This window comes from Sitophilus oryzae, unplaced genomic scaffold (assembly GCF_002938485.1).
Source record: "Sitophilus oryzae breed Bouriz unplaced genomic scaffold, Soryzae_2.0 scaffold_177_pilon_pilon, whole genome shotgun sequence".
In the NCBI taxonomy this organism is placed as follows: Eukaryota; Metazoa; Arthropoda; class Insecta; order Coleoptera; family Curculionidae; genus Sitophilus; species Sitophilus oryzae.
In genome coordinates, this window is record NW_022146479.1 from 3,148,055 (window position 1) to 3,163,508 (window position 15,454).

A 15,454-nucleotide genomic window follows, 5' to 3' on the forward strand; every position below is an offset into this window, starting at 1 on the left:
TCTATGCTTAAAATTTTAAAATTGCTACATTACTCAAATATCGAAACTAACCAATCAACGTGCCAAAACATTGCTACATTTAATATAAAAAAAGCAAACAGAAAATATACGCTTTTTCGAATTGTATCGGTTTGCCGCCGAATATTCCAAATAAACTCGATTAAGGTAAACTAATTAACCGAAAGTATTCCCTGTACGGCTTCGAAATTTTTAAGCGGGAATGTTCGAAATTTATTTCATTATTTAAAAAGCCACTCAAAAGGTAATTCGACCTACGCGGGCGTCCAAATTAAATTTTACCATTTACGATTGAAATTAGTTATGCATATAAAAGCGGATTTACGAGTACATTGGTGAAGTATTTAAATTTAATGGTTAAATATATACAGTGTCATTGCAGATCTATTGTGGTCCTGTTCTGATCTCTAGATAGCATTCTCCAGTCTTAGAATGTAGAATGTAGAATGTTTAGGAGGGGAGTTAATCACCGCGACCTTATAGATCTATTGTGTGTTCCCCTTTCTTGAGTTATAACTCATCATACAGTCTCAGGGCTTTAACAAAAGCCAGTATCTGAGACGGCTCCACAGAGACAAGCTCTCCATCTTCGACATCAGACGTACCAAGGTTCATGGCACGAATGGTCGTCGTCTCGGCGCACTCAGTGATAAGGTGTTCTGGTGTTTCCCTATTTTCCCCGCAAAATCTGCATTCGCCATTGTTTCTCAGCCTACTGAGGTGTTCGTTGAGGAGACTGTCCTGTTAGAAACCCCGTGACAATCCGAACATTGTTTTTACTTAAATCAAGGAAAACCTTTGATTTTTCTGGGTCGTAAGTTCTGAGGAACTTTTTCGAGTGTCTTAGACCGTTGGAGGACACCTATTCCAAGTTACGGATGGAGTCTTCCAGATTCTTCAGTTCCGCTTTCACTTGGTTCCCGTTTGGAAAACAGAACGGTTCTAGTCCAGTTAGTGGAGTGTTCGCTCCTTTTCTAGCTAGATCGTTTGCTTTTTCATTGCCTTCTATCCCTTGGTGAGGAGGCACCCAGAGTAGGAGGACTTTATTTTCTTTGCCTAATTTGTTGAGCTTCTCTAGGCATTCTTTGACCAACTTCGAATTGATGGTTACTGAGTTGATCGTGTTAAGTGCTGCTTGACTATCGGATAGGATGGCAATTTCCTGTTTTCGATAGTTCCTATCTAAGATAAATTGTACGCATCTTCCGATAGTGTAAATTTCTGCTTGAAGGATACTAGGGTAGGTGCCCATTGGTTCGGAGTATTTAGTTTTCGGCCCAAATACTCCTGTCCCTGTCCCTGCTTTTTCTCCAGTCTTATCCTTTTCTAAAAGATTAATAACTTGGAGTGTTCAGTCTCCAAATAGATCACTTTCACACACGTCAATGGATTATAATCCAGTTATCATTGCTTTATACAGAGAACTGCACATTTCTCGCATAAAATGTGTTCTTTCGTTTGTTTTTCAGATGGACAAGATCTGCACATGGCTTGGTCAGTCGATCCCATCAGATTTAGATTATTAAGTTTGCAATGCACTGTTGTGGTTAGGCCGTTGCTCCAGCGGTAGTGTGTCGATCTGCGGAGCGGAAGGTACTGGGTTCGATCCCCAGCCAGTACGGTCGCTTTATTTATTTAAATAAAAATATTTATTTATCTAAATAGAGCGACCAACGAGCCGCCACCTCAAGGCACCTTGAGTATATTTGCCTTGTACAGCCTCTCAAATAGTGCCGTTCGGATTAGGCGATAAACTGTAGGTCCCGTGTATTTGTGAGACACTGATGACACACATCACAAGTATATGCGAGAGGTAGCCGACGCTCTATATAGAGTATGGCACCGTTAGAAGAAGAATGCACTGTTAGTAGACCCACTACATATTTGACATTCTTGTCTTTGCTTATCAGGTCTGCCATGAATTTTGGCGAATGTTCTACTATAAACTTTTTCGTCTGTCTCTGCTCTGGTGAATTACTCTACCATTCTTAAGATATGTTGGCCATCTACAGTTTTGTAGCCATTTTTGAAACTGCTTTTACAGCACCGCTGGATGGTTCTGGGCCTATGAATGGTATTTATGAACTTTATTCGGCTCTCATCTGTATTTTTGTCTAAAATTGACCTCTATAGAATCACGTACTTGGTTGGTAGGTTGTATCTTAATATAATAATAATAATTTATTGATGTCAATACCATACAAGAAGTGGCGTACATAAGTCAACATGAAATAAAATAAAACATTTATATAAAATACAATTTAACCTAAAAATTTACACAAAAAACATGAAATTAATATTACCATATCAGATGGGTACACAGTGACAATTATCTTAAACTATACATTGTAACATAAACATATGGCAGGAGTTCCCAGTTGAAGACGCAATTTTCAGCATAGATAAGTTCGTACAAAAATCGGCAGTTAAAAAAAATTGAGTTTCTGTTGCAGAAGGAATTTGTTTTATTATTTCTTCTCCACAATAATGGATTGCCGTTATTTCCGCCTGAAAATTTTTGACTTCCTTTCGTTGAATTAATCTTTTATAATGTCTAGTGTATCACTTTGATTTGCAGTGGACATCAATTATTACATATTAGCTATAAGTGGCGTGAACTATCAATTGCTGAAGATGGCGGAGTTCCAAACCTCATTTAATGAAAATTAATTATCTGTATATCATTTTTTTCGTTGCTTTTTCCGATTCTTAATAGTTAATTCTTTTGCTATTGCTATTTGTGGCAGAGACGAGTCCAACAATTTAGAGATTCTTGAGTTATAAATGATGTAACTATCCCAGCTTCATTTTATTTACTTTGATTATAGAAGATGCGTTATATTAAATTAAAAAAGAAAATAATTTGCCAAAAAATATCGCCCAAAAAATAACTGATTTAATATAGATATATTGATACTAGAAATACGACTAAAACAGCATGCAAATATTAAAAAGGAAAAATAAATTTATTAAAACCAATTAATCCTGGTTTTGCTCACATTTTGCGATTTATTTTTTCACGCGTACTTCAACAATTCGCATTTGAAATGAGAAAAAATAAATTTTAAACAACGAATTTAAAAACACAAATCAAGTTGAAGTTATTCCATGAATTTTAATAGCTTGGTTTGATAACGCATACATACTTCAGTTTGGGGAACAATAACATATTTTTTTGTCCTTCGAAATGGAATTAAAATTGCAAACTTGGCTGGATTTGTATAAACTCGCACAATCCATCAAAATAACCGTATTATAAAATTTATTGACTATACATTTTTTTTATTTAAATTATCCTATGAGATTCTAGTACATTAGAAACGCTAATGTAGATTGTAAATTGTATTGGAGTATGGATTGTATAAAAGTGTAAGATTTATTGTGTCCCCTTATATTTTACATCATACAGTCTCAGGGCTTTGGCAACAGCCAGTATCTGAGTCGGTTTTACAGAGGCTAGTTCTCCATCTCCGATATCAGTTATCAATGTTCGGCGTACACATTGATGAGGTGTTCTGGTGTTTCCCCATTTTCCCCACAGAATTTGCATTTGCCGTTTAATCGTTGCTTCAATCTACTGAGGTGTTCGTTGAGGAAACAGTGTCCAATTAAAAAACTCGCGACAATCCGAAGATTGTTCTTCCTTAAATCTAGGAAAATCTTTGATTTTTCTCGGTCGAAAGTTTTGATAAATTTCTTCGAGTGTATTAAAAGGGTTCTACATGTAACGATATCTGAGAAATTTGAACTGTACAGTCAAGAGTCAAGATTGAGTCCAAATCTCAACGTGTAGTAGCGGTTTCGATAAAGATCTCATGGAAAAGATGAGATCTGCGATCTTTTAACATGCTGAATATTTTTAACTGTGAAATAATATTCAGGAAAAAAGGAATAATATTAAAAGTGTTGGTAAAGGCTACGATTATGCCTAAATATTATTATATCAAACATTAATTATTAAACAAACATCAAAACTCCGATGCAACACAGAAGCTATTAACCTTTCAATAAATCTTTCATTATAGAAAATCGATACAGAGATCCGTATCCATCCGCCTTCTTGCTCTTAAATTACAAATTCCTATTTTATAACTCACCTAACGGCACGTAACACTCGCTGTAGAATTTATCGCCCAATATATGCAGCAACAGCCCCATCATAGCCTGAGGAAACTCAGCCATCAAGAATAATAACAGAACAGCCAATAACATTTTCGTAGTTCGATTGAATTGCTTCTCCTTTTCAGCGTGTTTCTGGTTTGTTTTCTTCTTTTGAAGCAGTTTTGTCTCCTTATTATCCGCATGTAATAATGCTTTCTTTCTTTGCTTGGCTTTGAACAGTTCTATTATCAAGAGCGTCGATAGAACTACCAATAGGATGCAAGGAATGAGTTTGAGCACAACACCATAAACGTAGAAACTGATATTTTTGAAAATGCTGTTCCTGTAACTGGTTAAGTACACTGTAACGTTCTCTAGATCAGTCTGATTACGTATTTTAAAGATGATTTCACCTTCTGGCGTCTTGTAGGCTAAAGGACTGTTTATTGTCATGCTAAGAACCAGAGGAATGCAAACAAAAGCACATGAAATGTAAGTGAAAAATATAGTGTACTTTGTTCTGGTCTCGCTGCACCATTTCTGATTGTTTTGTGGAAATTTCACAGCTATATACCTCCAAATAGCCAGAATTATAGCCAAGCAACACGAAATAAAGTGAAAAGCATTGGTAAACACTGCATGGAATATTATAAACGAGGCAAATCCATAAGTGTAATAGGCAGTTCGTCTATCCTGCATGTAAGCAAAAGGCATGTATTCTAACATGACTATAACGTCAGCAATAGCCAGTGAGGTCAAGATAAAGTTGGTAGGTGACCTCATTTGTTTGGTGCTCAAAATAAAGATGTTGAGGATATTGAGGATGGAGCCCAGAGTGCATATCATGAAGCTGAGATAAATATGGCAGCTGCGGAAGTCTTTGCTGAACTGTTTTAGATCGCAATAGGTTGCGTTGGGTGTTGATGAGTTCATTTTGCATTCGATGATTGAAGAAGGTTGCTATTGGAGTTTGATATTTGTGTCCATTTTGTGCCAAGATTTCATCGGTTGGTTTATCTGAAATAAAAATAAAAATATTGTTTAGTTATTAAGAAAATATAAATGCCGTTTTTCTTAAATTAGTTAAAAACGGCTTGTCCAAAATTGTTCAAATTGGGCATGTGTATTCAGCATACGCAAACCGTAAATAAACCTATTTACGACTTCGCTGGAAAATTAACAGGGGGACCAATGTTTGGACAGTTCAAACTTTGCATAGGATTTCCTGTTTCCAACGCCACGCAGATGATATATAATTATTATTAGACATGTTTTGAAGAAACTTATTTACTTTCGAAGAAAAAAAATACCATAAAAAAGTAAAGGAAAGGAGACTGTGGAATAATTACCAAAATCTATGTTTTATTGCTTTCGCTACACATTCTATCTAAAATCAGATTTATCGACGTCATGTACGCCATCTACTTGAGGTATTAACTGGATATGACAGGCGGCGAACAGATTTTGCATTAAGATATTGAGCAATTTACTCTAGACTGGCTACCCTCTGCTTCCTATCTAAAAAATATGTTTTTTCACAACCCACGCTGTAACTAAATATGAATATTGGAAAAAATGTTACTTGAGTAGGAAGAAAATTGTAGATTTTGCATATTCTATTATTTTTCAGTTAAAGAGAAATTGTGAAAAAAATAAAAAAAATGATATTTTAATTAAAAAAAATTCGACAAGTATGTAACAGACAAACTGTGGCTGGCAATGCACCAATTTAAAAAAAATACGACAATTTTTTTAATAGGAAAATATCTTTTTTAGGGGAAATAAAAAAAATAAATATACTAAATCTCATCAAATAGTATAAATAGAGAAACCTTATTAGACAAGACGAAGGTACCCAAGATATACAAATCAGCTGTAAACAGAAATATATGATAGGTTGCCACTTAATAATTAATTAATATTAAAAATATTTATTAAAGCAGATTGTATATAATAATTATTATACCGGGTGTCAAACCAAATCACCCCTATAACTTTTTTTATTTTTTAAGATTAACAACGAGATTTGGTATGTTAGTATAATGGTATGCAATTAGGATTGATTGACGTTTTCAATTGTTATCAGTCAATTTCTGTTTCATCGGAAATAACTACATCTTTTTATTTTTATGTGATATCCTCGTTTTTTTTACTCCATACATTTTGAATAGAATGACATCATTATATGTAAACTTTTAACATTTTCAATTTAAAAAAATAGCATTTTCAATTTCACTGTGGACCACTTTCGAGAAACACCCGGTATAGTGATTATAGTCTTACTTCTTTAAAGTGTAACATTTTTTTCGCTACACGCATTTTGTGCGTGGGAAGGGGACAATTAAAAGAAATCATTTTGGATTGAACGCAGACCTCACAAAAAGTCTTTTTTATTAACATTTTAAAGATAAAAACCTAATTTTCAGAGTTATTTCAGTTATTTATCGAAACAGACGACCCACAATGCGCTAACAATTACTAATGGAGCTGTAATCTGCAAAATCATCATGAATAATTCATAACTTTTCATATGCAAATGAAGATGTATGTGTGGAATAATGAATTCATTCCTTTTTAAAGTTTAAAAAACTGTATAAATTACTTCTTTAATGATAATTGATATTAGCTTCAGTTATAGTCTGTCTGGCGAACTAATGCAATACCCTGTGATCAAAAAAGAACGGTATCACTGTGGGATATACCGGACCAAGGCTAATATATCCTGAGCTGATGCATAACAGCTCAGGATATATAGCCTTGGTCGCTTTATTTTCGTTATCTGTATTTTAATGCATACGAGAGATAAATGGATACGACCAGTTGAAAGACAGAGAGACGAAATAAAAGGCGGCATACAGTGTTGCCGGTTCGTTCGAGAAATAAAATAATAAACAAAGATAATATTATATCTAAGCTATTCAATAATGCTCGTTTCTGTTAGACAGTTGTTTAAGAATCTATTACAGCTGTAGTAAAATGAGTAACTAATGGTGAGAAATAAAGTACCAACCCTACGAATATACAGGGTGGTCCGAACTGTATTCCGGAAACTTCGGCAGCATATTCTGCAGATAAAAATAAGTAAAAATGTTCGTATAGATGCATGTCCAAAAATGCTTAGTTTCGGAGATACAGGGTGTAGAAGTTTCATTTTTATTGTTTATATACATATTAACATCAAAATCAAATTTCTCATGTCAAAAAACTCCCAAACACCAAATTTCATATAAATATTGACGTTACTTCAGAAATTATTTGGAAAAAATCGAAATAAAGTTGAAATTTCTACACCCTGTATCTCCGAAACTATGCCATTTTAGGACATATATTTATACGAACTTTTTTACCTATTTTTATCTGCAGAATATGCTGCCGAAGTTTCCGGAATATAATTCGGACCACCCTGTATATTGATTTTTACAAAACGCGGAATTTGTCTCTTAATATTAATATTAAAAGCTCAAACTTTACCAGAATTTTTTCATCGTCCTGAACGATATTCTCACGGTAACTAAAAAGAAAAAACATTTTTTGGTAAATGACGTCTAGAAATTGACCTCGCCAAAATCATGGATTGTCATTCCCGAGCCGTTTGACGCCGTTTTTTTTTTCGATCATACGGTCCTTACTTTCCGAATTGCGTCAGCATTTTTTTAAGAGAATATAAAAGAAACCCTATAAAATGCGAAACAGTTCCGATGACAAGCAACTAAAATAAAAGTTTAAATTATGGTTCTATTATATAAACTTTCTGAATTAAATGAACCGTTCCGTTAGAAACTGGAAGTTTGTGTACAAATCGGAAAGTTTATAATTTATTTTACCCGCGGGATGGTTTAATACTATTTAAAATAAACGGTTTAGACTATTACGGACCTTATTTAATTTAGGAAAACCTGTAAAAGATTTTCAGGGACTTTATAATTGACTCGGGAGGAGTTTTTTAAAGTTGGTAGTGGTCAGAGTTATTTTTGCGGCATTGACATAAGCCGATTAAGTTTTAAAAAGTTAGTTTTAATTAAGTTTCAAATAGTTTTAGTGTGATTGAGTTCTTAAAGTCCCTTCCACACATAAAGTTTTACCTGTCAAACTTCCGACTATTTGATTACATTGTGTTGCGTTAGGCTATGCGCTGACAGGCAATTTTTGGTTGGCCGACTACATACATATATGCAACAAATGTATTCTTATGAAGCCGCGCTCACATGCCATCAAATAGTCGGCCGATCGGCTCCATTAGAAAGTATTGTTGTCAGTTTCACAACTAAATAGTCGGCCGACTAAAAACTGAGCATGTCACAGCTTAGACTTATTGTTTCGAATTTCCCTTTACAGTATCCACATTATTTAAAAACGAAATTCAGTACGAATTCAAGATGATAAGTTTTCATACTCAAAAATTGAGTTTTATACAATACAATACTGCCATTACTCGCTGACGAGTATTTGACACGCATCAAAAGATGGTCACGCAAGGCGTTTTCTTTCATGAGCTTTTCTGTGACTGAAAAGCCCGATACGTGATGTTATTTGCCTACCGCACTTCGGACATTCAAAAATCTCATTACTTTGTTGCCTCTTTACTTTTTGGTTGTCGCTGTTAACTGAGTTTACAATTCTTCACTATTGCGTTCTATTGTGAACTGCTTCTTCCCAATGATTCTGCATGTTAATCCCCTTTAAGTTTTTGTGGAAAATGTCCTTGTACCTTTTGAGTTGTTCACCCGACCTCCTCTTACCGTCTACAAGCTCACCGTAAAGCAGAGATTTTGGTATGCGGTTTTCTTGCATTCTGCATACGTGACCAGCCCATCTTAAGCGGGATTTTGTAACCATGACTTCAATGCTCTCGCAGTTAGCTTTTTCAAGGACCGATACGTTTGAGACATGATGGAACCACCGGATTCTTAAAAGTTGTCTAAGGTGTCTCTGTTGCAACTTGTTTAATGCCTTCATGTGTCGGCGGCACCCAGGTTTCGCTCCCATATTACATGGTGGGGATTATAATTGCTCGGTACACTGCCAGTTTCGTTTTTGTACTTAAGTCATGATTGTAAAAAACCCTGTTTTTTAATTTCCAGAATGCTCTTGAGGTATTGCTAATCCGGCGCTGAATTTCAGAGTCGATATTTGCCTTTTCCGAAATTAAACTACCGAGGTAATTAAATTCCGCTACATATTCCAATAGTTCCCCTCCGATTTTTACAGCATTGTTATATTCCGGGGGGGTGCACATGATTTTGGTTTTATCGATGTTTAGCTTAAGGCCCAAAGCCTCGTATGCCCAGGTATATGTGTTCAACATTTCTTGTAATTGTTGTAACGTGTTTGCAACTAGAGCGTAGTCTATCAGCGTAAGTTGCTTGAAGTTCTGTGATGAATTTTGTACGTGTTTTTGCCCTCAGTCTTTTTATGTTGAACAGACCGTCGTCATATCTATATCTAATGCCCAATCCTCTCTCCTGCAGTTTGCTGTCCACTATAATGGAGAGCGCTGCCATGAATATATTGCTAAGACACATCCCTGCCTAACTCCTGTATTAGTCAGGAAGGGATCGGTCAGTGATCCATGATGTGACACTCTTGACTGGTTGTTGTTATGGAGGCTTTTACACACTGTAAGAAATTTGTTGGGTACTTCGAAATTTTTCATAATTGCCCAAAGTGCATCTCTGTTCATAGAGTCGAAGGCTTTTGTTAGATCGATGAATGCAACATATAGTTTAGACTGCTGCTCTTTTACTTTTTCCTGTAGTTGGCGGATGGAAAATATGGAATCGACGGTGCCACGGTTGGTGCGAAAACCCGTTTGCGATTCTGGAAGGATTTTTTCTATATGTGGGTGAAGGCGATTTGACATAATTTTTGCAAGAATTTTTCCTCCGATAGCCAATAGTGAAATTCCCCGGTAATTTCCGCAGTCTGATGCACTTCCTTTGTTCTTAAATATATTCACTATATTCGCGTTGCAAAAGTCCTGAGGTACCTCTCCGCTTTCCCATATGACATCGAAGAGAGCCTTAAGATGACCAAGAAGTTCTTTACTTGCACACTTATAGATTTCCGCCGAGATCGCGTGACAGCCTACTGATTTGTTGTTTTTAAGCTGTTTTATGGATGCCATTATTTCCTGTTCTGTTATTGGGGTATCTAATACATCGAGGCTGTTATACTGAGGTATTGTGTTTAGTGCTTTCATATTGGGGCTGTTTTCTTGGTTAAGGGTATGGCTGTAGTGCTCTTTCCAGCGGTTTCTAATTTGCTCTTCCTCTTTTAGAAGTTCGCTAGTCTTATGAAACGAGTTTTTGAACTGAATGAGTTTTAATCATCTGCTAAGTATGCCAACATGGTTAGCGAAATATGCGTTCAGTGAGAAAGCAAAGTGTTTTGTATTGTTGTATTGTGGTGAATTAATATATTTATTTTGCTGTTGTAATACCAAAGGTTCCAACCCTCAACTGTAATACGTTTTATTTGAACTGGTAAGACTAAAACATCATGTTACGGCATTGAATTTTTACTCCCATCGCGCGTAAAGAAGTTTCACGTAAAAAAAAAGCCAAATATGTTCATTGTTCTACATCCTTCCTAGCTGAATACATAATTAACCTCCCATGCAACTATTATAAAGTTACTTTAAGTTAAAATTTCTAGATAATGAACGTCGACTGTATAAACATTTTTTTATTAAAATTTACTTTATTTTTTGGCTTGGCTCTGGAGTTGGCGCTCTCAGCGTCTACTTATTAAAAAGTTTACGGTTTATGTTGCTGGAAAATGTCAAATTTTTGCAGCCGGAAAGGAAGATAAGGTAAATTAATTAAAAAAATTATATTTGTGCCTCGAAAATATGTACCCGTTTTTTGTGGTTAATCCGGTAATTTGTTGAAGAGGTTTTATATCGTATTGCGGAGAATTAAAAAAAGATCATAATTTGTTATACTTCATTTTACTTATTAATTATTATAGCTTATTATTCTGTAAACTTTAATTTTATAATACTCTTCAGTTAGCCATCTCCAGAATATTAAATATATAATACATAATTTCGTTATTATACATATTAACAAAAAATACCAACATTTACAGATTTGTATCTATTGATGTATAATGTTTTATTATTTTTTTGAATCAATAATGTCCGAACAACGTAGGTCACGTTTCGGCATTCAATATGGGGATCTATTGAAAAACAAGATACGCGCCAATTTCTTAATTTTAGGGTTTTACAACATTATACTAGGTTTAACTGGTCCCTACAACATGTATAAACTCTGCAGGACAACAAGCTCTTAAATCCAATGATATATGCCTAGTAAAAATAATAAGAAAGAGCCTTATAACTACCATCCGTCCATGGAAATAACTTAAGATAATTTTAACTAAATTATCGGATCCGCTCCCATGTGAAAATATTCATATAAACTCATGGTACTTGTTCAACCAATGGCACAACAAAAATCTTCAACAAAAGGGACCACAACAAAAGGGTTCCCCAAATGATCGCAGTGGCGCTAATGACGCATAGATCTAAAAAATGAAAAGCAACATAACAAAACATTACTCAAAAAAGCTTTGTTTTTATTTTTTAGAATATAAAACAATTATTTTTATAAATTAGAGGCTAAGTATATTTCTGCTGAATAAAAATCGATAATTTACTTTATGTGACATGTGCATGAAAATAAAATTTGTATATTTTTGAAACCCGCGCCTTCACGTCAAATATTTATTTCTTTTGAATCATTTCCTGTTTTTGGCTCATATTTTTAATTTTAGGTTTTTGCTACAGCAGCGCCATCTTAAGTCTTCGCCTTTTTATGACCATTTTTAATGCAGGAAGATATTTCTCACTTACCTCTACACTCCATAGCTAATATCCTTGTATATATATTTCTAATATATACCTCAAATTCAAAAAGACTAATAATTAATAATTCTCCTATGATAGTAGGTTACTTTAAATATATATATATATATATATATATATATATATATATATATATATATATATATATATATATATATATATATATATATATATATATATATATATATATATATATATATATATATATATATATATATATATATATATATATATATATAATCAGAACTATTTACTCATACTGAAATACTGGATTATGGCTTATACAGAAATAAAGTTTGAAATTGTGGATATATGTACAGAACAAATATCTGATATTTTAACAATATATAAATAAAATTTAACATGCGTGAACAGTTCAATCCAAACAATTAATAATGATTTCCCTTCAAAATTCCCGTAAATAATGGATCAACTGCAAAATAGAACTTTAATATTATAAAATATTAAATTTGATAATAACATTATTCAATACTGTTTTATTAAAATATAAAATATTGCTTCGGTTCATCGGTCCAAGAGGTATTGATCACCTATCGAGATTAATTTTACCGATACTGAAAAATTAAACAATTTTGTAATAGGATTTATTTTTTAATACATTCGTTAATAAGTTTTCTTTTTTTTTAAGTTTTATTATTTTTATTTAATACATTCAGTATTAAAATATTATCAATTAAGAAAAGAAAATCTAAAATATTAGAAATTAGCCCAAAAACTTCAGGAAAAACTTGAATATGATCTCAAAATTACAAGAATTTTGAATAATTAATGTTTACAAAATCGATCAAAGCTGGTGCTCGCCGAATGGTAATCATAGACACATTTAGTTTTTAATTAATTTAAACTATTAGCATAAATGATAAGATATTTCTAGAATAAATTAATAATAATTATTACTCTACATATATCATCCTAGAACTGTTAAGTGCCAAGTGTTTTAAATAATTTATTAGCAACTACGGGCAATTGCAAAACCATTTCAACATTACGTAAAGTGAAATTTGCATGTTATAATCGTGTGTGTTTACATGCATATATGCTACTTCCAGCGCTTGGCGAATATTTAACTAAAAGAAAGCAAAAATCGGCCACTTTTGCCTTATTTTTAGCTACGTTTCGCCTAACTTTTGACGGAATCCCCGCTAGGCAGGAAGTTAAATGGCAGGCGAAGTAAACAATATCTGTGTGTAAAGTATTATTATCATTTCAGAGTCGTAATACTCGTAAGCGCACCTACGTGTATGTCAGAATGTAGCACGTATTTTCCAAGAATATTTTGGCCGAAAACTGAATCCTCCGAACCAATGGGCACCTACACAAGCATCCTTCATGCTGAAACCTACACTATCCAAAGATGTGTACAACTTATCTTAGATAGCAACTATCGGAAACAAGAAATAGCCATCTTAATCCATAATCAAGCAACTTTAAGACCGATCAAGTTGATGCTTACTGACATCAATTCGAAGTTGGCCAAAGAATGCCTAGAGAACCTCAACAAATTAGGCAAAGAAAACAAAGTACTCTTACTCTGGGTGCAAACTCACTAAGGGATGGACGGTAATGAAAAGCCAACGATTTAGCTAGAAGAGGAGGGAACACTCAACTAACTGGACCAAAACCATTCTGCTTCCCAAGTGGAAACCAACTTAAAGCAGAACTGAAGAATCTGGACGACTCAATCGTAACCTGGAATGGGAATAATCTAACGGTCTAGACACTCGAAGAAATTTCCTGGTAATTACGATGGAGAAGAATCAAATATTTTGCTTGATTTAAGTATGAACAATTTTCGGATTATCACGGATTTTTTAACAGGACACTGTCTCTTCAATGAACACTCAGTAGATTAAAGCTAAGAAACAATGGTGAATGCAGATTCTGTGGCGAAAATGGGATAACCAAAGAGGATAACGCACCTCATCATTGAGTGCGCAGAGACCAACCATTCGTGCCATTAACTTTGTTTCGACTGATATCGGAGATGGAGAGAACTAACCTCTTGAAAACAGTCTCAGATACTGGCTTTTCTCAAAGCTCTGAGACTGTATGATGAGTTATAACTCAAGAAAGGGGGACACACTAGATCTATAAGGTCGTGGTGATTACTTACCCCCTCCCGTACAATCTACAATATACATGAAGCACAAATAATTTTTGAATCATAAGATTTATTAAAACAATTATTATTTTAGACTATAATCAGTCTATAATAGTTTTAAGACTTCTCTTTGTGATCATTTGTCCACAATGGAAATTTGAACCCTAATATTGATTCAATTTATTCACTAGAAATGAACAATTCTATAAAACCCATTATTTTATTTAGACTTTGAGAAGTTGATATTGCTTGGATTACATTTTGCAGAAGAATATGAGTTAAAGATGTAAATCTTTAATAATTTTATTCCAAGCGTCGAAGCCAGAAATTTTTCAAATAACACTTATATATATCAACTTCACAATTTTTTTTTCAAAGAATTTATTATATTTGTATATGTATAGTATTCTAAATCATTACCCTATTGCAAAAAATTATTCCATTACGTTTAAATATCTCATAAAAATATATTATTACATAAATATTTATTATGAATTGCGAGAAAATAATATGTATATGGTTATTTTAACGTCAATGGGAGCAGTAAAAAAATTCTCTGATATTTATTTGTTTTTTCTAAAGATCATAGCACTGTAGCTATGTTAAAAATATTAATATTAGCTAAATATTTATGCAATATTGAACATTTTTGCTAGATTTAAGCAGGTAGTTAAAAACTTAAGTCAAAAATCGTTAAATTTTATGACAGCTTCATAAAAATAATACATACATACATTTTATGTTGTGTAGGATTTGGCTATAATGCTGTGTGTGAATAGTACATTTGCACAAAAATGTACCTAACTATTATTAGACGTTTTAGTTAATAATAGGTTTGAATGAAGGTAAACAATACTACTATCATAATGAAAATGTGTAGGTAAGTTATAGAGTAATGTACCTACATCTTGAACGAGAACAAATATTTTACTCCTAAAATATTATTAGGAAAATCTAGCTACTTAACGAATGAGATAAATATATACATACAGGGTGATTCTATAGGTTGTTTGAAAAACAGTAACTCTCTATCTCCGATATCAGTCGTACCAAAGTTAATGGCGCGAACGGTTGTCAGTGATGAGGTGTTCTGATGTTTCCCCGTTTTCCCCACAGAATCTACATTCTCCATTGTTTCCTAGCTTCAGTCTGCTTACTGTTCATTGAAGACATACTGAGTGTCCTATTAAAAGCTCCGTGACAATCCGAAAATTGTTCTTACTTAAATCAAGGAAAATATTAGATTTTTCTCGGTCGTCAATTATCAGAAATGTCTTAGACTGTTGGAGGATTCCTATTCCAGGTTACGGAAGAGTCTTCCAGGTTCTTGAGTTCTGCTTTAA

At 33.6% G+C, this 15,454-nt stretch overlaps 1 protein-coding gene across 2 annotated transcripts in view; it reads right to left on the reverse strand.

The window, feature by feature from the left end:
• LOC115882385 (sex peptide receptor-like) overlaps positions 1-15,454 on the reverse strand; it is a 96,435-nt gene that overhangs the window by 79,039 nt on the left and 1,942 nt on the right. For both annotated transcript variants that reach the window (XM_030900436.1, XM_030900435.1), the window contains exon 2: positions 4,116-5,136. In XM_030900436.1, the coding sequence (XP_030756296.1) occupies positions 4,116-5,052 (937 nt within the window). In that variant the 5' untranslated portion in view covers positions 5,053-5,136. The remainder of the gene's footprint in view (positions 1-4,115; positions 5,137-15,454) is intronic.